Source organism: Coregonus lavaretus, assembly GCF_964263955.1.
Source record: "Coregonus lavaretus genome assembly, chromosome: 14".
Classification (NCBI taxonomy): domain Eukaryota; kingdom Metazoa; phylum Chordata; class Actinopteri; order Salmoniformes; family Salmonidae; genus Coregonus; species Coregonus lavaretus.
In genome coordinates, this window is record NC_140001.1 from 31,040,791 (window position 1) to 31,062,095 (window position 21,305).

Below are 21,305 nucleotides of genomic sequence, written 5' to 3' on the forward strand. Positions count from 1 at the left end.
TATATTTTTGAAAGTTTTAATGTCTAAGTGATTTAAAAATAAATATTGACGCCACTGAGTCAATACATGTTAGAAACACCTTTGGCAGCAATTACAGCTGTGAGTCTTCTTGGGTAAGTCTCATAAGAGCTTTGCACACCTGTATTGTGCAATATTTGCCCATTATTCTTTTCAAAATTCTTCAAACTCTGTGAAGGTGTTGGATCATGGCTAGACAGCAATTTTCAAGTCTTGCCATAGCTATTTAAGCAGATGCAAGTTAAAACTGTAACTTGGCCACTCGGGAACATTCACTCTCTTCTTGGTAAGCAACTCCAGTGTAGATTTGGCTTTGTGTTGTAGGTTATTGTCCTGCTGAAATGTGAATTCCCCTCCCAATGTCTGGTGTAAAGCAGACTGTAGCAGGTTTTCCTGTAGGATTTTGCCTGTGCTTGGCTCCATCCCATTTATTTTCATCCTGAAATACTCCCCATTCTAATGTGTTGCCTAAGGTGTTGGTTCCAAAAAGCCTTGTCTTTCCACCCCCCCTCCTTACACGGGAATGCTGGACAGTGAGTGTGGGAGCTGGAACAATAGCCTCTTCTCTCTGGTTCCACTGGGTCAGTACCAGTCTATTAATGCCACAGACAGAGAGGGTTTATCATCACCAAGCATGTCAGTCCATTTATAGACACACTGACATGTGATGTGTTATGTCAATGTATGTAAGTAGCTGGTGGTATACAGTGCTGTGAAAAAGTATTTACCCCTTTCTAATTTTGCATATTTTTTTATATTGAATGTTATCAGATCTTCAACCAAAACCTAAGATTAGTTAAAAGGAACCTGAGTGAACAAATAACACAACAATTACATGCTTATTTTATAAATAAAGTTATGCAACACCCAATGCCCCTGTGTGAAAACATTTAATTGCCCCCTTACACTCAATAACTGGTTGTGCAACCTTTAGCTGCATTGACTCCAACTAAATGCTTCCTGTAGTTGTTGATCAGTCTCTCAAGTCGCTGTGGAGGAATTTTGGCCCACTCTTCCATTCAGAACTGTTGTAACTCAGCGGCATTTGTGGGTTTTTAAGTATGAACTGCTAGTTTCAAGTCCTGCCACAATATCTCAATTGGGATTAGGGATGGACTTTGACAAGGCCATTCCAAAACATCAAATTTGTTGCTTTTTAGCCATTTTCATGTAGACTTGATTGTGTGTTTTGGATCATTGTCTTGCTGCGGTTCAGCTTCAGTTCACAGACAGATGGCCTGACATTCTCCTGTAGAATTCTCTGATACAGAGCAGAATTCATGGTTCCTTCTATTAAGGCAAGTCGTCCAGGTCCTGAGGCAGCAAAGCATCCCCAAACCGTCACACTACCACCACCATGCTTGACCGTTGGTATGAGGTTCTTACAGTGGCTGCAGTATTTGGTTTTCGCCAGGCATAATGGGACTCATGTTGTCCAAAAAGTTGTACTTTTGAATCATCTGTCCATAGAACATTCTTCCAAGAGTCTTGATGATCATCCAGGTGCTTTTTGGCAAACTTGATTCAACTTTTTAGACGACATTGTTCTTGGACCGTGGCATCCCCGCGGCCTCAGACCAGTGTCTCGTGTGCCATGAAAATGATATGTGTGTGTGTGTGACTGCTCGACAAAATACATTATTGGTTGACCAACAGCTTATCGACCAAACAATCGACCAGTCAACTAAATGGGGTCAGCCCTAGTAAAAAGACAGGTGCTGCTGATAATACTGCCATCGTCGTCGAGGCAGAGGATGTGTAGGCCATGTATATGATGCTGTCTGGCTAAGAATATTATGGCAGCATCAGAGACATGGGCTACATATAGTAAGACAGAGGGGCGCTGTTTTACTAGCTCGGATGCTTTCTCCGATGAGGTAGTTTCAGCCACTTGCAAATTGACGGAAAGTTGACGGGTGCACAGTGGACTGTTCTGATGCTGGAATTATTTTGGATGAATGTGTGAACTACTGTTTGAAGTGATTTGTTTGACAATCAGATGAAAACATCAATGCTGGTTGTGTTCATTGCACATTAAAAGGTAATAAATTTTTACAGTTTAATGATTTTTTCATACTGGCCCCCCGTGGGAAACAAACCCACAACCCTGGCGTTGCAAACGCCATGCTCTACCAACTGAGCTACATCCCTGCCGGCCATTCCCTCCCCTACCCTGGACGACGCAGGGCCAATTGTGCGCCGCCCCATGGGTCTCCCGGTCGCGGCCGGCTACGACAGAGCCTGGATACGAACCAGGATATCTAGTGGCACAGCTAGCACTGCGATGCAGTGCCTTAGACCACTGCGCCACTCGGGAGACTGTATCATCTAAATTACACTATAGTGTCCTGGAAAAACGATGTCATTGCTAAATTAGGCAAATATTTAGTAGGAAACAACTTTGCAATCATTATCCTGTTGTCAAATTCCTACTTTAGACAGATGGCAATGTTGTCATTAGCTAGCAAAGTTTGTCATAAATAGCTAGCAATGCTAACGTTAGCTTGCAAAAATCTGGTGGTCTCCCCTCAATCTTAGCTAGCTAACGTTATACTGCATCTAAAGTCAACATCAAAATGATGACAAAAGCTTTTCCTACTAATTATTTGCCCCGTTTTGAAATGTCATTGTATTTCCAAGACACTGTAATGCACTTTTGATGAAGTCTTCATCAGCGCTCATTGACAATGCATTGAGTAGAATGCTCAGTCGGTCATCAGTCCAAAACGAATGTTCAAAAAAATATTGTGACAAAACTTGCAATCCATGAATAGTTTCAAATAGTCTGGCTTTGGTCCAAACATTGTATTTTGTTATGGGAAATTCCACGGTAACGAACTTACGCTGAGACTAGGGCTGTAATGGTAATTGAATAACCGTGTAACTGATGGTTATGGATGAAGACTGTTGAAGACCGGCATGAAAATAAAACAAAATAACTGTAAAAAATGTTTAAATAGGCCTACATTCATTTTTGTAGATAAACTACATAAATTGTTTGTGTGGACTTTGTTATACAATGCACGTTTTCATTGCTTGCTAGTAAATAAATAAATCAGTCTTTTAAAAATTGTTAGATGTGTCTGACTATTCATTAATCATTCAACAGCAGTCGAAAAGGTTGTTCTGGGTCTGAGGCCTATAATGCACTAATGTTGTGTCAAATGGACAACGCTCCAATCCTCTCCAACCTGGCATGGTACAGTACCTTGCAAAAATGTTCAGACCCCTTGGATTTCTTCACATTTGATTGTATTACAAAGTGGGATTAAAATGGATTTAATTGTCTCTTTTAGTCAACAATCTACAGAAAATACTCGAATGTCAAAGTGGAATATTTGTATATATATATTTTTTTAGCTAAATAAAGAATGTATTACTAAAATATAGGGAGGGGCATTTGACGTTTTCTGACTGTCTGAGTACTCCCATTATAATTATTTTGTACTCGAATGACATCCAGTCATTGCACTAACGCTAGTTAACTTTGGCTCGCGAAATTACTTCTAACTTCATACCGGACACCGAGACTTAAAAATGGTATCCACAAGTTCATCTGACTCTGGCGGAGTAGATAAAGGGCCTCATTGTCAAAAGCCCAAAGTATCCCTTTAATTTGTAGATTATTATTTATGAGTAATAACCTGAATAAGAATAATTAAATGCCATGATGATAATGAATTGTGATGGCTTGTTTCAAATTGGTTTTTATTAAGAAACATATCCATGTAAACAAGTGTACAAACAGAATTGTGACCACCCCTTTTTACCATGGCCTTATAGAGTCATAATACCCATAAAACCTAGCGGTCAAACAAGGAAATAGTTTGAATCGTTTTTCCACCATTCATGTTTCCCGTAGGGGATTTTAGAAACACTTAAAATAAGGCTGTGTTTTGTGTAGGCTTACCCTGGCGTGACGTTTCAATAACTGTGTAAATCTCTCTCTCTGGGACAAGGTGACTTATATCAATATATTCGCCTGTATTTACCCCCCAAAATGAAATGCTATTTAGCTGCTAATGTGGCTAACATAAAGAACTACAAATGCCATGATGATCTAAACGAGACTGCCGAATCAAGGCAAAAGTACGAATCTGTGGATTAACTATCTAATGTTAGCTAAATGTAGTAATGAATAAATTGGCTACATTTCTTTAAATTGACAATTCTGTGAACTGTCTTGTGCAAGTTTTAAATTGTCACAATACTTGTTAGCAAAGGTGCCAGCTAGAGATGACGTGCAGGAGCTTGCAGGGATTTGTAGCCTTGCATGATGTCTACTTTGATGCTAATTAGCATTTTAGAATCTGAGAGTAAATAGAGCCAAAATTTATTGATAAAAGTCACCTTGTCTCGATTTACACAATTATCAAAACATCACGCCAGGGTAAGCCTACACGAAACACAGCCCTTATTTTAAGTGTTTCTAAATTTCCCTATGGGGAAAAACAATTGGAACCATTTCCCTGTTTGACCTCTAGGGTTTATGGGTATTATGACACCTCCACTGTGTGGCTCTATAGGCCTAAGACAACAGTAATATACATTTTAAACAAATTGGACAAATATGAAAAATAAATGAAAAGGGAAAGAAAAGCCTTAAAGAAGTGTAATGCAGTAGTGAAATTACAAGTTTCTTTTGAGTCTGATAGCCTATATGTTAAGTCAATATCAAAATGTGACAATCCTCTCCAATCTGACATTTCTTCATTGGTATAATAGACTAATATTTAGAGGTAATAACTTGAATAATAATAATTAAATGCTACTAATAATAATGAAGTGTAATGCTAATAGTGAAGTTGCAGAGAAAAGCCATGTGTATCATTTGATTCTAATATATGCCAATCCTCCCTTTATGCGACCAAGTCTTCCCAAAATGCAGAAAGAATGGGGTGTCAGCTATGACATGACACCTTGAGTTTGAAAAAAGCTATTTTGGTTATTGAACTACAGTAAGTGAAGTGGATTTATACCTGGTAACAGAATTACATCTCGGGTCTCTGATCTGTACTACACATAAATGCATAATTATGGATATTAATGTCATTCTCTTCATGGTGATAAATCCTGAATAGGTACGAAAAAGTAAAAATACACAATATCATCCTTTACATATACAGTGCATTCGGAAAGTATTCAGACCCCTTCCCCTTTTCCACATTTTGTTACGTTACAGCCTTATTCTAAAATTGATTAAATAAATGTTTTTCCTCATCAATCTACACACAATACCCCATAATGACGAAGCAAAAACATTTTTAAAATATTTATATATTCCTTATTTACGTAACTATTTAGACCCTTTGCATTGAGACTCGAAATTGAGCTCAGGTGCATCCTGTTTCCATTGATCATCCTTGATGTTTCTACAACTTGGAGTCCACCTGTGGTAAATTAAATTGATTGGACATGATTTGGCACACCGGTCTATATAAGGTCCCACAGTTGACAGTGCATGTCAGAGCAAAAACCAAGCCATGAGGTTGAAGGAATTGTCCATAGAGCTCCGAGACAGGATTGTGTCGAGGCACAGATCTGGGGAAGGGTACCAAAATATTTCTACAGCGTTGAAGGTCCCCAAGAACACAGTGCCCTGCATTATTCTTAAATGGAAAATGTTTGGCCGCCCAGCCAAACTGAGCAATCGGGGGAGAAGGGCCTTGGTCAGGAAGGTGACCAAGAACCCAATGGTCACTCTAACAGAGCTCCAGAGTTCCTCCGTGGAGATGGGAGAACCTTCCAGAAGGACAACCATCTCTGCAGCACTCCACCAATCAGGCCTATATGGTAGAGTGGTCAGACGGAAGGTACTTCACAGTAAAAGGCACATGGCAGCCTGCTTGGATTTTGTAGAGATTTTTTTTTTGAGGGGTAGATCAGATTTAATATTGCAGATAGATTGTAGCTTCAATCAATGTAATTGTCTGCATCATTTCCAATCCCCCATATATTTTTATTGTAATTATACAGTTGAAGTCGGAAGTTTACATACACCTTAGCCAAATACATTTAAACTCAGTTTTTCACAATTCCTGACATTTAATCCTAGTAAAAATTCCCTGTATTAGGTCAGTTAGGATTACTACTTTATTTTAAGAATGTGAAATGTCAGAATAATAGTAGAGATTTATTTCAGCTTTTATTTCTTTCATCACATTCCCAGTGGGTCAGAAGTTTACATACACTCAATTAGTATTTGGTAGCATTGCCTTTAAATTGTTTAACTTGGGTCAAACGTTTCGGGTAGCCTTCCACAAGCTTCTCACAATAAATTGGGTGAATTTTGGCCCATTCCTCCTGACAGAGCTGGTGTAACGGAGTCAGGTTTGTAGGCCTCCTTACTCGTACACGCTTTTTCAGTTCTGCCCTCAAATTTTCTATAGGATTGAGGTCAGGGCTTTGTGATGGTCACTCCAATACCTTGACTTTGTTGTCCTTAAGCCATTTTGCCACAACTTTGGAAGTATGCTTGGGGTCATTGTCCATTTGGAAGACCCATTTGCGACCAAGCTTTAACTTCCTGACTGATGTCTTGAGATGTTGCTTCAATATAGCCACATCATTTTCCTTCCTCATGATGCCATCTATTTTGTGAAGTGCACCAGGCCCTCCTTCAGCAAAGCACCCCCACAGCATGATGCTGTCACCCCTGTGCTTCACGGTTGGGATGGTGTTCTTCGGCTTGCAAGCTACCACCTTTTTCCTCCAAACATAACGATGGTCATTATGGCCAAACTGTTCTATTTTTGTTTCATCAGACCAGAGGACATTTCTCCAAAAAGTATGATATTTGTCCCCATGTGCAGTTGCAAACCGTAGTCTGGCTTTTTTATGGTGGTTTTGGAGCAGTGGCTTCTTCCTTGCTGAGCGGCCTTTCAGGTTATGTCGATATAGGACTCGTTTTTGGAATATAATGACCACTGGCTTCCAGTTGAGGCTCGCATCTACTACAAGACCATGGTGCTTGCCTACGGAGCTGTGAGGGGAACGGCACCTCCTTACCTTCAGGCTCTGATCAGACCCTACACCCAAACGAGGGCAGTACGTTCATCCACCTCTGGCCTGCTAGCTCCCCTACCTCTACAGAAGCACAGTTCCCGCTCAGCCCAGTCAAAGCTATTTGCTGCTCTTGCACCCCAATGGTGGAACAAGCTCCCCCACGATGCCAGGACAGCGGAGTCACTGACCACCTTCCGGAGACACTTGAAACCCTACCTCTTTAAGGAATACCTGGAATAGTATAAAGTAATCCTTCTGATTGACCATCATCTTGAACTTCTTCCATTTTCTAATAATTGCGCCAACAGTTGTTGCCTTCTCACCAAGCTGCTTGCCTATTGTCCTGTAGCCCATCCCAGCCTTGTGCAGGTCTACAATTTTATCCCTGATGTCCTTACACAGCTCTCTGGTCTTGTCTTGCCAAAACTATAGTTTGTTAAAAAGAAATTTGTGGAGTGGTTGAAAAACGAGTTTTAATGACTCCAACCTAAGTGTATGTAAACATCCGACTTCAACTGTGGATACACTACCAGTCAAAGTTTTGGACACACCTACTCATTCAAGGGTTTTTCTTTATTTTTACTATTTTTTACATTGTATAATAATAGTGAAGACATCAAAACTATGAAATAACACATGGAGTCATGTAGTAACCAAAAAAGTGTTAAATAAATAAAAATATATGTTTATATTTGACATTCTTCAAATAGCCACCCTTTGCCTTGATGACAGCTTTGCACACTCTTGGCATTCTCTCAACCAGCTTCACCTCGAATGCTTTTCCAACAGTCTTCAATGAGTTCCCACATATGCTGAGCACTTGTTGGCTGCTTTTCCTTCACTCTGCGGTCATCCCAAACCATCTCAATAAAAAAACAAAAATTTAACTTATGAAGCTGGTTGAGAGAATGCCAAGACTGTGCAAAGCTGTCATCAATTTAAAGAGTGGCTATTTTTATATACACTACTGGTCAAAAGTTTTAGAACACCTACTCATTCCAGGGTTTTTCTTTATTTTTACTATTTTCTACATTGTAGAATAATAGTGAAAACATCAAAGCTATGAAATAACACATATGGAATCATGTAGTAACCTAAAAAGTGTTAAACAAATCAAAATATATTTTATATTTGAGATTCTTCAAATAGCCACCCTTTGCTCCCCATCCAACCTGACAGAGCTTGAGAGGATCTGCAGAGAAGAATGGGAGAAACTCCCCAAAAACAGGTGTGCCAAACTTGTAGCGTCATACCCAAGTAGACTCGAGGCTGTAATCGCTGCCAAAGGTGCTTCAACAAAGTACTGCGTAAAGGGTCTGAATACTTATGTAAATGTGATATTTCAGTTTTTTTATATACATTTGCACAAATTTCTACAAACCTGTTTTTGCTTTGTCATTCTGGGGTATTGTGTGTAGATTAATGAGGAAAAAACCCAATTTAATCTATTTTAGAATAAGGCTATAACGTAAAATGTGGATATAGTCAAGGGGTCTGAATACTTTCCGAATGCACTATACGAGTATTATTCTACACACTGGCTATTATTCTAATGAGCTTCGCCCCTAAACAAGACCAAAACTGACCCAATCATGGACGTCTATGTTTCACAAGTTTGGACTTCACAGGACAGTAGAGTACAGTACATCACAGTAGAGTACAGTACTGTACGGTAGAGTACATTATACTGTACTCTACTCTAGTGTGCTGTACTGTACTGCACTCTACTATAGGCCTACTGTACTGAACTGTACTCTACTTTTCTTTACTGTACTCTACTGTGCTGTGCTTCACTGTGCTGTAATGTGCTGTCTAAACCTGTGAAACATGGACATCTATGACTGGTTCAGATGTCAGATCATGGATGTCTATGTTTGGGCCAAATCAAGGCCTTTCCGGACCGGCCCAAAAACAACGTCTATGGACATTGAAATCAAGGCCAGTGCGGACTGACCGACCTTCAACTACTTTTCAACGTCCATGAACGTCCGGTGTCTGTCGGTGTTCAGTGGGTGCAGATGCTGGTTTACACTAAATGAAAAGAGAGGGGGCTCATGGGTAGGTGTCATTAAGAGCCGGGAGAGGTAACATTAACTGGAGAGATAGAGTAGAGCGAGGCAGAGTCAGAGAGCGAGGGAGAGTGTTTTTACACTCTTGCTTTTACCACCAGATGACAGAAAGAGAAAGAAAACAGTTATGAGCTGAACAACAGTATGCCAGTGGAAGGGAGGACAGTAGCAGGTGACCAACTGTGTTTTGTGACTACAATGATTTCCTATTGTAGCCAATTAAATCGCATTAATTCCAATTTGGAAACAGAACTATGAGTTATAATCATTTATATCAGTAAAAACACAAACTAATTGGTAGGCCTGTGTGTGGGTTTTTGGTAACGGAATTACAAGGCACAAGGCAATGATTCTTAAACTTACAGAAATAATTGATCCAAAACGAAATATAAGTGTTGATATTAGTGTGTTTTGTAAATGTCTAATTCCTTTTAAGGCTTTTTCTAGTAGATGTTTTCTAAGTCCTCTTTTCCATATGTTTGACCAGAAATCAAAGCCATTACTTGGGCCTTATTTTTAGGATTGAAAATGTATCTTTGCTTTCATTTCCCAAAAATATAGATTCTTAGCCTTCATTTGACACCCAATTTGATATGCACCTATGAACTTCACATGTTGGTGCTCATGGGTCCTTTTACATGGAAATGACCTTATCCATAAGCTCCTCAAAGCTGTGATAGTTAAATGAACCTATGCAGTTCTTAGGCCCGTGTTTCTAGAAAAATAACAGTATTATTCTGTTGTGATATCAGTGTCTCTTCCCTATTGCTCCATATGAATGACTCGAGAGATGTGGCCATTTTGTTGTGGGATCAGTTTTTGTTCCAATCGTCTCCATATAAATGACTGAACAGATGATGCCGTCATAGAATTAGTAGAACGGGCATCCCCAGGTCAATTATGCCATAATGGTTGGACTGGCAGCCATTATGAGTGCCCCCAAAGGAGCAAAGCAGGAAGTATTATTTTTATTTCCATGGTTGCCATTCTGTTCTGAGATCAGTGTTTGTGCGTATCCCCAGGTGGATGGAGGCGTGCGTAGAGGAGGAGCTGCCCCCCACCACAGAGCTAGAGGAAGGTCTGAGGAACGGAGTCTACCTTGGAAAACTGGCCAAGTTCTTCGCCCCCAAGATGGTGTCTGAGAAGAAGATCTACGACAGGGACCAGGCCCGCTACAAGGTGACCTTTGTCCTCATACCATGGGATACTCTTACACTTCAGAGATTACTAGGATACTGAATAAAACTGTCACACACACACAGGTCCACAAATCTGGGCAGCAGTGGGCGCCATCTAGTTCCTACCCTCTCCCCACACCTCCTCCCCTCTATCTAGCTCCTCTCTTGCCCCACACCTCGTCTCATCTAGTTCCTCCCCGCTCCCCCACACCTCCTACCCTCTATCTAGTTCCTCCCCTCTCCCCCATACCTACTCCCCTCTATCTAGTCCCCCCCCCCCACCTCCATGGAGTAAGACAGGAAGTGTCTAATCCCAGATCCATCGCAGACATTTCCACTTCCTGTCAACCATCTCCCATGGGACAGAGAGATAGCAACCCCCCCTACAGCCAGCAGCTGTGCTGACACAACACACTCACACACTCTCCCTCATCTTTTCGTGCGCGTGCGTTTCCAACCAAAAACATGCTATTTGTGATATACACAACAGACTCCGTTGCTGGTATCTAATGTTTCTCTTTTGTCTGATTTTGTCTCCAGCACACAGGACTTCACTTCAGACACACAGACAACACGGTGCAGTGGCTACGGGCCATGGAATCTGTAGGGCTGCCCAAGGTAAGACTAACACACACACTGCCCAAGTCCCTCCTACCAGTGGCATACAGTATCATAACCTGGTAGTAACTGGTGATATCACAAGGTTGATTTGCCTGTTTTATGACAGAGTTTACTAAGTCAAATGACACACACACATACACATACACCTTTATGAGACTTTCACTGGGCCAGGTAAATAAAGCACGCCACTCTACTGCTTTCTTATGAGAGGCCTGAGACCCACGCTAGGAGGGTGTAGCTATGGTGGCTGTACTACTATTGCTACCACTAATAGTGTTATCAGCACCAATGTATCTTTTATGAGTAGGGACAAAAGGTGTTTCCTCTGGAGATGATATGGAGAATGCTAACACCTTATTGTCATGCCATGTGATGGTAACACTGGAACCGCTCTGGAGATACTTGTTTGATGATCAATTCCTCTGTTTTGGGGGAAGCAGAATCTTTAGGAGTAGACAGACAACTAATGAATATGAGACATTGTTTATTCATATGGTTATTATGGGCTCTTGTCATTATTGATGGATTAAAATGTTTCTCTAATCATTTTAATTCACAAGAATGATCAGGGCAGGGGAATAGGTTGCTTCACTGTTGTTCCCTTCACTGTTGTTCAGCAGTGCTGTTCCCTTTTGAGAAAACACATGCACATACACAGCAGCCAGATGTACTGAATGTATAGTGAGAAAGGAAGCACACACTGTAATACACCCAAAGGCAAGTATTACACCAACTAAAGGTGTGTGGCAGTGGCCAGGAGGAAACAGAGGAATCGTGTCAGACTGCCACAGCTTGAAAATGAAACTGACAGCCTGAAAGATGTAGTGTGCTCACTATGCCTCCTTGGCTGCTGCACTAAACAAGGTATCAGAAGACACTAATGAAAGATCCATGACTAATGCCTCCTATGGTTTCTACTTTCAGATATTCTATCCCGAAACGACAGATGTGTACGATCGCAAAAACATGCCCAAGGTAGTGTACTGCATACACGCATTAAGGTAAGACAGAGAATTCCAACACAAGGTGTTTTTTGTCTCTGACTGACCATCCCCCCCTCTCCCCCTTTAGGCTTACTGCTTACATCATGTGTCTTACTCTTTGTATCTACCACACAATAGTCTATTTCTTGTTTCTGTTTCTTGACTGCACTTTATATTGTGGAGATCTACAGTGCATTCAGAAAGTATTCAGACCCCTTGACTTTTTCCACATTTTGTTACGTTACAGCCTTATTCTAAAATTGATTAAATAAAAAAAATGTCCTCATCAATCTACACACAATACCCCATAATGACAGTGAAACAGGTTTTAGAAATATCTTATTTACAAAAATTACAAAGAGATCCTTGATGAAAACATGCTCCAGAGCGCTCAGGACCTCCGACTGGGGCGAAGGTTCACCTTCCAACAGGACAATGACCCTAAGCACCCAGCCAAGACAACGCAAGAGTTGCTTCGGGACAAGTCTCTGAATGTCCTTGAGTGGCCCAGCCAGAGCCCGGACTTGAACCCGATCTAACATCTCTGGAGAGACCTGAAAATAGCTGTGTAGCGACGCTCCCCAACCAACCTGACAGAGCTTGAGAAGATCTACAGAGAAGAATGGGAGAAACTACCCAAATACAGGTGTGCCAAGCTTGTAGTGTCATACGCAAAAGACTCGAGGCTGTAATCTGGTGCTTCAACAAAGTACTGAGTAAAGGGTCTGAATACTTATGTAAAAGTGGTATTTGTTTTTATTTTTATTTGCAAACATTTCTAAAAACGTGTTTTTGCTTTGTCATTATGGGGTATTGTGTGTAGATTAATGAGGAACATAATTAAAAAATAAAAATAATTAGAATAAGGCTGTAACGTAACAAAATTTGGAAAAAGTCAAGGGGTCTGAATACTTTCCGAATGCACTGTACGTTTTTATCTCATCTTCTGAGGTTTGAAGAGTCCTAAAAGCAGATCACATGATATCACTGTCTATAGGGGACTTCAGGATCATTTGAAAAAGATTGTGTGAACCAAGAGACGTGAAAAAGGCTGGATGAAAATGGTAAAACTTGACCTGAAACTATTCTAGGCTGTGGTGCTTTTGGTTTCAGTTTGTGGTTAAAACGTGCCATCTTCAACATTTTAGTAACAAAGGTGTGGCAATATGCAGTCATTTCACACACGTACTGTTGTTTTTGTATGTTAGCATGGATATGCGTGTGCAACGCTAGATACACCCTCGGAACTGATGAGGTGACTTCCTGTACACATTGAGTAATTTCCTGTCTACAGACAGTTTCAATATATAGGCCTAGGCTGTCTCAAGCCATTTAGTGTCTCCTTTGATAATATTGTCCAGGTCTACAAGTGATGGCAATGATGTCATTCTCACACATGATATCATTAGGCTCTAGAAGGAAAGCCTGATGTTGTTTTGGAAGCTGGGGTAGAAGGGCATGTCTCTCACTCAGCTTTTTAGTTTTTTAATTAATAGGCCTAGTGCCATCTTTATCTGAAGCCTATTTTCTTTTCATGTGCAATCCTAACTTGCAAAGAGAACAAGTGAATATTACTTGTTAGATATTACTGCACTGTCGGAGCTAGAAGCACAAGCATTTCGCTACACCCGCAATAACATCTGCTAAACACGTGTATGTGACCAATACAATTTGATTTGATTATATAAAAGAGGAACTGGAAATGGTCATCCTGATCAGAGGGATTTAACTCCACGTCCTCCAGATTTCTTCTCTATATGCATCACACACACATTATATAGCATAATGTTATATAACGTAATGTTGTTATGGCAACATAATGTTGTTATTGCAGGTTCACACCTGTTTGACACTCACTGGCCTTGGATTATTATACTAAGAGGCATAACTGTTGAAAAACTTCATTCATGGTATAAAAGTGTGTTGAAGGTCATGATTGATTCATGTCCTGATTATTGACTGTGCGATCATAAACATCACACAGGCTTGACAGAGGGCTAAGGTCCAGCAATGTACTGTAACTAACGGCTGTCTGTCCCGTGCTTTTGAACACTGAATAACTGATATCCCTGCATACTGTGGTAGACACACCCTGTTAACATGTTCAGAAAATAAACAGGCAAGCCTACACTCAGGGTGCATCCCAAATGGAAACCTTTTCCCTATTTAGTGCACTACTTTTGATCAGGGCCCATAGGGCCATTTGAGACCACCGCAGTCTCCAGTCTGCTGTCATAGTGTGGTGGTGGTAGTAGTAGAAAGTAACAGCTCTGTAGTGACATTTTGTCATTGTGTGATGTCAATGGTGTCACTATTAGTAGGTGGTTTTGTACTGACAGTTTTCTTTAACCGGGCTCTGCTTTCTGTGCCCACACTGACTGTCATGTATACAGCTATGTCATGTACACTGTCATGTGTACAGAAAAGGGTGGCTCGTATATGCATCTGAATGTGACAGAGAATTGGAGTGAATGTGTTAGCTAGTTGGCTTGTTTTTGGTCAGGGCCCATGAGGATCAGCTTCCTTCCCTGCCTGTGCGCGCACACACACACACACACACACACACACACACACACACACACACACACACACACACACACACACGTGATCTTCCTTCCTGGCAGGCCGGTCTAACCCCCACTGGGAGCCAGGGAATACACTAGCTCTGAGGAGAAGTAGACACACTGGGCTAGTGGGTCTTTTGTCTTTGTTGAGAATTCAATACAGTGGAAAAATTGAAAGGTACCACAATAGAATGGAAACTGAACATAAATATTCACTCTGGATCTGATGGGATTGGTTGGGCATGCATGGGTACCCGTGTGTATGTTGGTGATGGTGTCACATTTTGTGTATGCGTGTGTGTGAAGAGAGGGGGAGTGTGTGTTTGTGTGGAGGGAAAGGAAGGAGGATGTTGTTGTTCCTTGTCTTTCCTACCTGCCTTATCGGCCAAGTCAGCAGGATGATCTAATAAAGTCTCCATCATTAGCCTCAGTCTCAATCAGCTGTTTATCTCACTGCAGGGCTGAGTTAGCCAGCCAGCCAGTCAGCCAGTCATGGTTAACAACGTATTAAGCCCTAAGGAAGAGACCTGTGTCCCTGTTTACACACACACAAACTCAGAGTTTAGAGGCTAGCATAGCACTATCATAGCCTCCTCATACACACAGTTACAGGCACTAGCCCAATATAATGAATGCCAACTTATCAGGAACCTGCTGGCAGATAAAAGATGCAGTTTCCAGCCACCTGTTTGTTTCAGGCCAACCTTAGTTAGTGGCGTTGGCAGAAAGCGGATATTTCTGGTTTTCAGGGATACAGTATTTTCAACCGAACTTCCATTTCAAATGGGGACTCCGCTCAGGTGTCTTTCTACGCCTGCTACGTTAGGTTAGTTTCAGGCTGACTGGGCTCAGGACAGTGCAGTTTGCATGTCATGATTCTGGCAGCTGCTTTCTCTGAGCACGCAATGCCTCCCTGTGGGGAGAAGGGGACATTGCAGTTTATTTGGCCGATGCTCTCCTAGTTCGGTCTGGAGCAGATGGCTGTTTCAAGTTCATTTTGGGAGTCATCCTTCCTTCCTCATTTCCTTGAAGTCATCACTGATCAGATTGACATGCTTTCAACAATATGATAGATTCCTTGCTAACCCAAGGCAAGAGGAAGGATGCATTTCCAAAGTATTCAAGCTCGGCAGAAGTGTAGATGGATGCAGATGTATAGATGTTTGTAAATTATGTTTCCCCTGCCTCTGTGAGTTATTGAATATACATAGCCACATCTTAGCTTCAGCTTGCTACCCTTTCTTCCTAACCATTTAAATCTAGATCAGTTAATTCATTGAAGTTTGGAGCTTCATACCTTTCCTTCCCTAAACCCCCAGGCAGATATTCTCCAGGATACTTGAAGCATAACCTGAATAGAACTAGCTCTGCTGAATGTCCAAAATGTAATTTAAATGTAACATAACCTCCCCCCCCCTCAGCTTATACCTGTTCAAACTGGGCATTGCACCACAGATCCAGGACCTGCTGGGGAAAGTGGCCTTCACAGGTAAGACCAGGCTACACCACCTCTACTAGTCTATCATGATAGTTAGAGGGATCATAAGAGCCATAGCTGGAGTTCATCCTGTACTCTAAAGTCAACCCATGGTGTTCTTCCCTGCCTGGCACCAGCCAGGTTTGAACTGGAGGCTGGGTCCTTGAACCTGTAGGAACATGTTGCTGTATAGTGGTATTATAGTATAATGAGCATGTTGCATTTAGCTAACTGCTCCAGAATGAACACTAACATAACATACAGCGTTGTAGTGAAGGAGGAACCGCTCTAGTGATTACTACCTCCCTTTTTGAAACTAAAGGAAAACATGAGCCTCAGGGCTTTTCTGAAGACTCATTTAAATTGGCTTGGCTTGCACGTGTGGGTGGTAATGACACATAATTGGTGCTCATGTTTGGTTTTTATTGAAACAGATTGTCATCACTCACACCCAGCTGCGTGTTCAATTCAATAAGCACTGTGGAGATCAGTATGATTGTACCGTGGTTGATATGAGTGAAGTGTGAAGGACCAAACATCTCTTTACCATTCTGTTTTACAATCTCCAGTGTGTCTTGATGTTATATAGGTTGCTAGTGAATGAGCAGTCCCTCTCCTGGGCACAGGAGGCTGCTAACGGCTCATAATAATGGCCGGAATGGAGCAAATGGGATGGAATCAAACACCATGTGTTTGATGTATTTGAGACCATTGCACCTATTCCGCTCCAGCCATTACCACGAGCCTGTTCTCCCAAGTTAAGGTGCCACCAACCTCCTGTGCTCCTAGGGTATAGAGTTTCCTGCTGTGCCAGTTTGGCTGACCTGTTGTAATGTGTTCCTGTCTGTCCCACAGAGGAGGAGATCAGTAACATGCGGAGTGAGCTGGAGAAGTACGGCATCCAGATGCCAACCTTCAGTAAGATAGGAGGCATCCTGGCCAACGAGCTCTCAGTGGACGAGGCAGCCTGTGAGTAGTACAGTACACTGTTCCATCCACTGGATTACCTCTGGAGACCACTGGTCTTCTATTCTGCTCCTGAATAGACCCATAGGGTGTGCAGGGTTTGGTTCCAGCCCAGCATTAAAATACCTGATTTGAGCTAATCCAGGCCTTGATGATTAATTGAATATGTTGTGTTAGTGCTGGGCTTCAACAAAAGTATGATAGACAGACATAGATAGACAGACATGTTTGCTGCTGAGTGGGACTTATTCTTGCCTCTGTCCCCAGTGCATGCTGCTGTGTTTGCCATCAACGAGGCGGTGGATAAGGGTGAGGCGTCAGTGACCATGGGGGCTTTGAAGAACCCCAACGCCATGCTGAGGAACACTGGGGAAGAGCTGGCCCAGGACTACCAGGTTACACTGAGCCGGGCCAAGGCCAGCAAGGAGGACCAGGCCTCAGGCAGGGTGAGGAACTCTCAGACAAGGTTGTGTCCCAAATGGCATCCTATTCCCTTTCAAGATCACTGCTTTTGAACAGAGACCTATGGGCCCTGATTCCGGGTAGAATTTTCTAAACTGACCTTGGATCAGCAACTTGATCCTGTTCTGAACAGAAACCTCTTAGACCAGGCAGAGATGTAGTGAGAATTGGTAGTATATGAGTCTTGTATGCAGTGACTACCACCTGAAACACTTGCCATGACATTCCAGTGGCTGCAGCGTCAGCGGAACTCCCACTACAACACTCGTCTTCCCACACAAACTGGCATCTCTCCTCCCATCCTCCTCACTAACTCTGTTAATTTACAATTTTTTTCAGCAAAGTCATGAAATCTAAAGTTAATATGATGGCCAGATGATCAACAATTTTAGCATTACAGATTTAGTTTCAATATGCACAACATTTTTAAAAAACGTAAAGGGATAGTGCGATATGAACTCATGGATAACATCTTTATGTCTTTCCATGCAGTGTGAAGGAAGTAACTAGCATTAGAGCAATGACTGGAAGTCTACCGATATAGCTAGCATGCAAAAAAAATGGTATCCATGAGATCATCTGACTCTGGTTAAGTAGAAAAACGGCTTGATTGCCAGAATCTCGCATTATCCTTAGTCCGTCTAACACAATGCTTTTCTCTTGTCTCCCTGCTCAGCGCTCATCTGTAGCCACAGAGGAGAGAGATGTTTATGAGGAGCTGCTGACCCAGCAGGAGATCCAGAGCTGCATTGACCTCGTTAACAGTAACAACAGTTCCTGTCTTATGACCTCAGTTCTATTCTGAACATCTCTAGGATAGGCCTTCAGAATGTCTAGAGCAGGGGTGTCAAACTCAATTCCTGTAGGGCCATGTGCTTTTTGTTATTTTTTCTCAATTTGTGTCCAATTAAGACCTAGACAACCAGGTGAGAGGAGTTCCTAACTAATCAATGACCTTAATCAATCAAGTACAAGGGAGGAGTGAAAATCCGCAGACTCTCGGCCCTCCACCCATGGTCAAGAGGTAGTGGCCGGGGGGGGGGGTAATTTATTTGGGATGTGGCCAGTGTCTCCATCCAACCCCTGCTCCCTCCTGTCTGTCTCTCCAGCCCAGGTGGCGGTGCGGCAGGTGAACCAGGCCATCTCTGCCCAGGACGAGGCTGCTCTGCTGGCTGGGCTCAGGGTGCCCGCACTGGGGATGCTGGGGGTCCAGGAGGCCAACTCCCACTGGTACCTGGAGCACTTAACCTCCTACTGCCAAGTCAAGGCTCGGGTCAGTAAGGCCAGTGGTCAAAGTAGGGGACGCATGTCTAGTAGGTTTTACAGGTGTCGGGTATAGAAGGTATCCTGTCAAAAGAAAGGAGAATACTAACACACTGTGTAGATGTGTTTTTGCCTTCAACAGTGTATGATGGCAGACTTTATTCGTTGATTAAAGTTACATTAGTGTTACAGAACCAGGATTTTTCTATTGAATTGTCACCCAAACACTTTCTCCTTGGACCTCAGGATGCTGGAGGTGCAGTGATGCTGCAGAGGGAGGAGATTCAGAGGGTGGTCAGCTCCAGTAACGACTTTGCTGAGGCAGAGAAACGAAGTAAGCACCCCTCACCTCCCATTCCAGTAATTTATATGAATTACATCAGAATAAATGTGTTTGTTGGGTATTTGTAGGTTGCTAATCCTTTGCAATCTGCATTATAAAAAGATTGATGAGTATGATGGTTTTCCTGTTCAGAACTGGAGGCCATTGCATTGATCAACGCGGCCATTCGTCATGGCGTAGCAGCAGAGACGGTGGAGGTGCTGATGAACCCAGAGGCCCAGCTTCCTATTGTCTACCAGACAGCTGCCAACCTCTACCAGACCGAACTATTCAGCCTGCAGATACAGGGGGCAAAGGTGACGCACGCAGGCATACACACACTAACACACACACATTTGAGTTCAAATTACACTTTCCTATTTTAAGCTATGATATAATGCTGTATTGTTGTGAGCGGGTGCTGATTGACACAACAAAGTAGTAATAGATTTCCCTATCTTGGTTGGCCGGTGTGCAGACAGTTGTGTGTCTGTCCAGGTGTGTATGCCGTATATGGTCACTGAGCCTTCTGTCTGATTGTATTGAGTAGGCAGGACTGGGGCATGAGGAGCTGTGTGTGGCAGTAGAGATGCTGTCTGCGGTGGCCGTGCTCAACGAGGTCCTGGACACAAAGGACCCCCAGGCTGTCACTGAACAGCTGACTGACTCTCCTCTGGGCTTCAGCAACATGGATCAGGACAACCTTCACAGGTAGCTTACACCACAACCATCTCAACCTACACAGGTAGCCAACACCACAACTATCCCAACCTGCACAGGTATCCAACACCACAACCATCACAACATGCACAGGTAGCTAACACCACAACTATCACAACCTGCACAGGTATCCAACACCACAACTATCACAACCTGCACAGGTAGCTAACACCACAACCTGCACAGGTAGCCAACACCACAACTATCACAACCTGCACAGGTAGCCAACACCACAACTATCACAACCTGCACAGGTATCCAACACCACAACCTGCACAGGTATCCAACACCACAACTATCACAACCTGCACAGGTAGCTAACACCACAACCTGCACAGGTAGCCAACACCACAACTAGCACAACCTGCACAGGTAGCCAACACCACAACCTGCACAGGTAGCCAACACCACAACCTGCACAGGTAGCCAACACCACAACTAGCACAACCTGCACAGGTAGCCAACACCACAACCTGCACAGGTAGCCAACACCACAACCTGCACAGGTAGCCAACACTACAGTTGAGGAACAATGGGAAAGTAATTCTGCTTTGAAAGTTGATAAACTTGTAACCTCACTTTTGAGAAAATGGCTTTTGAATGTTTTGGTACACCTACTGGAGACCTCTTCTTTGTCTACTCCCATTCAGCATCGTTCACACCCTCTTAAGCTTTAGCCCCACCCATCTCATTTTAAGGGTTGATCCGAGCGTTCTGTCCTAACAACAGCAGTCAAGCACCCAAGCTAATTGGCTAATGTTGGCTAGCTTGCTAGTTACTTCCAGACACAAATGAGAGAACAGCTCACTCTGACCATTTGCTGTTTTTATGTTATCCAGAGTGTTGGTGACTGCAACTGTGCTGCTGGCAACAATTTACGCTTTTTTGCCAACGTTTACTGACACCGGCCATATTCAACAGGTGTTGAGGTCGGGTGAATGTGGAGGCCAGGTCATCTAATGCAGCACTCTATCACTCTCCTTGGTCAAATAGCCCTTACACAGCCTGGAGCTGTGTTTTGGGTCATTGTCCTGTTGAAAAACAAATGATAGCCCCACTTAGCGCAAACCAGATGGGATGGCGTATCACTGCAGAATGCTGTGGTAGCCATGCTGGTTAAGTGTGCCTTGAATTCTAAATAAATCACCGACAGTGTCACCAGCAAAGCACCATCATACCTCCTCCTCCATGCTTCACTGTGGGAACCACACATGCAGAGATCATCTGTTCACCTACTCTGCGTCTCACAAAGACACGGCGGTTGGAACCAAAAATCTCACATTTGGACTCATCAGACCAAAGGACAGATTTCCACCAGTCTAATGTCCATTGCTTGTGTTTCTTGGCCCAAGCAAGTCTCTTCTTCTTAGTGGTGTCCTTTAGTAATGGTTTATTTGCAGCAATTCGACCATGAAGGCCTGATTCACACAGTCTCCTCTGAACAGTTGATGTTGAGATGTGTCTGTTACTTGAACTTTGAAGCAGTTATTTGGGCTGCAATCTGAGGTGCAGTTAACTCTAATGAACTTATCCTCTGCAGCAGAGGTAACTCTGGGTCTTCCATTCCTGTGGCGGTCCTAATGAGAGCCAGTTTCATCATAGCGCTTGATGGTTTTTGCGACTGCACTTTAAGAAATGTTCCGGATTCACTGACCTT

The 21,305-nt window shown here is 42.7% G+C and overlaps 1 protein-coding gene across 4 annotated transcripts in view; it reads left to right on the top strand.

The window, feature by feature from the left end:
• The window catches only part of LOC311141553 (ras GTPase-activating-like protein IQGAP2), a gene marked incomplete at its 3' end in the record, with an annotated part of 92,972 nt that overhangs the window by 29,702 nt on the left and 41,965 nt on the right, over positions 1 to 21,305 (top strand). For all 4 annotated transcript variants that reach the window (XM_084176913.1, XM_084176912.1, XM_084176914.1 and 1 more), the window contains exons 3-13: positions 10,115 to 10,271; positions 10,811 to 10,888; positions 11,816 to 11,892; positions 15,860 to 15,927; positions 16,771 to 16,884; positions 17,149 to 17,327; positions 18,020 to 18,107; positions 18,453 to 18,616; positions 18,853 to 18,940; positions 19,082 to 19,245; positions 19,479 to 19,639. In XM_084176913.1, coding sequence (XP_084033039.1) covers positions 10,115 to 10,271; positions 10,811 to 10,888; positions 11,816 to 11,892; positions 15,860 to 15,927; positions 16,771 to 16,884; positions 17,149 to 17,327; positions 18,020 to 18,107; positions 18,453 to 18,616; positions 18,853 to 18,940; positions 19,082 to 19,245; positions 19,479 to 19,639 — 1,338 coding nt within the window. The remainder of the gene's footprint in view (positions 1 to 10,114; positions 10,272 to 10,810; positions 10,889 to 11,815; positions 11,893 to 15,859; positions 15,928 to 16,770; positions 16,885 to 17,148; positions 17,328 to 18,019; positions 18,108 to 18,452; positions 18,617 to 18,852; positions 18,941 to 19,081; positions 19,246 to 19,478; positions 19,640 to 21,305) is intronic.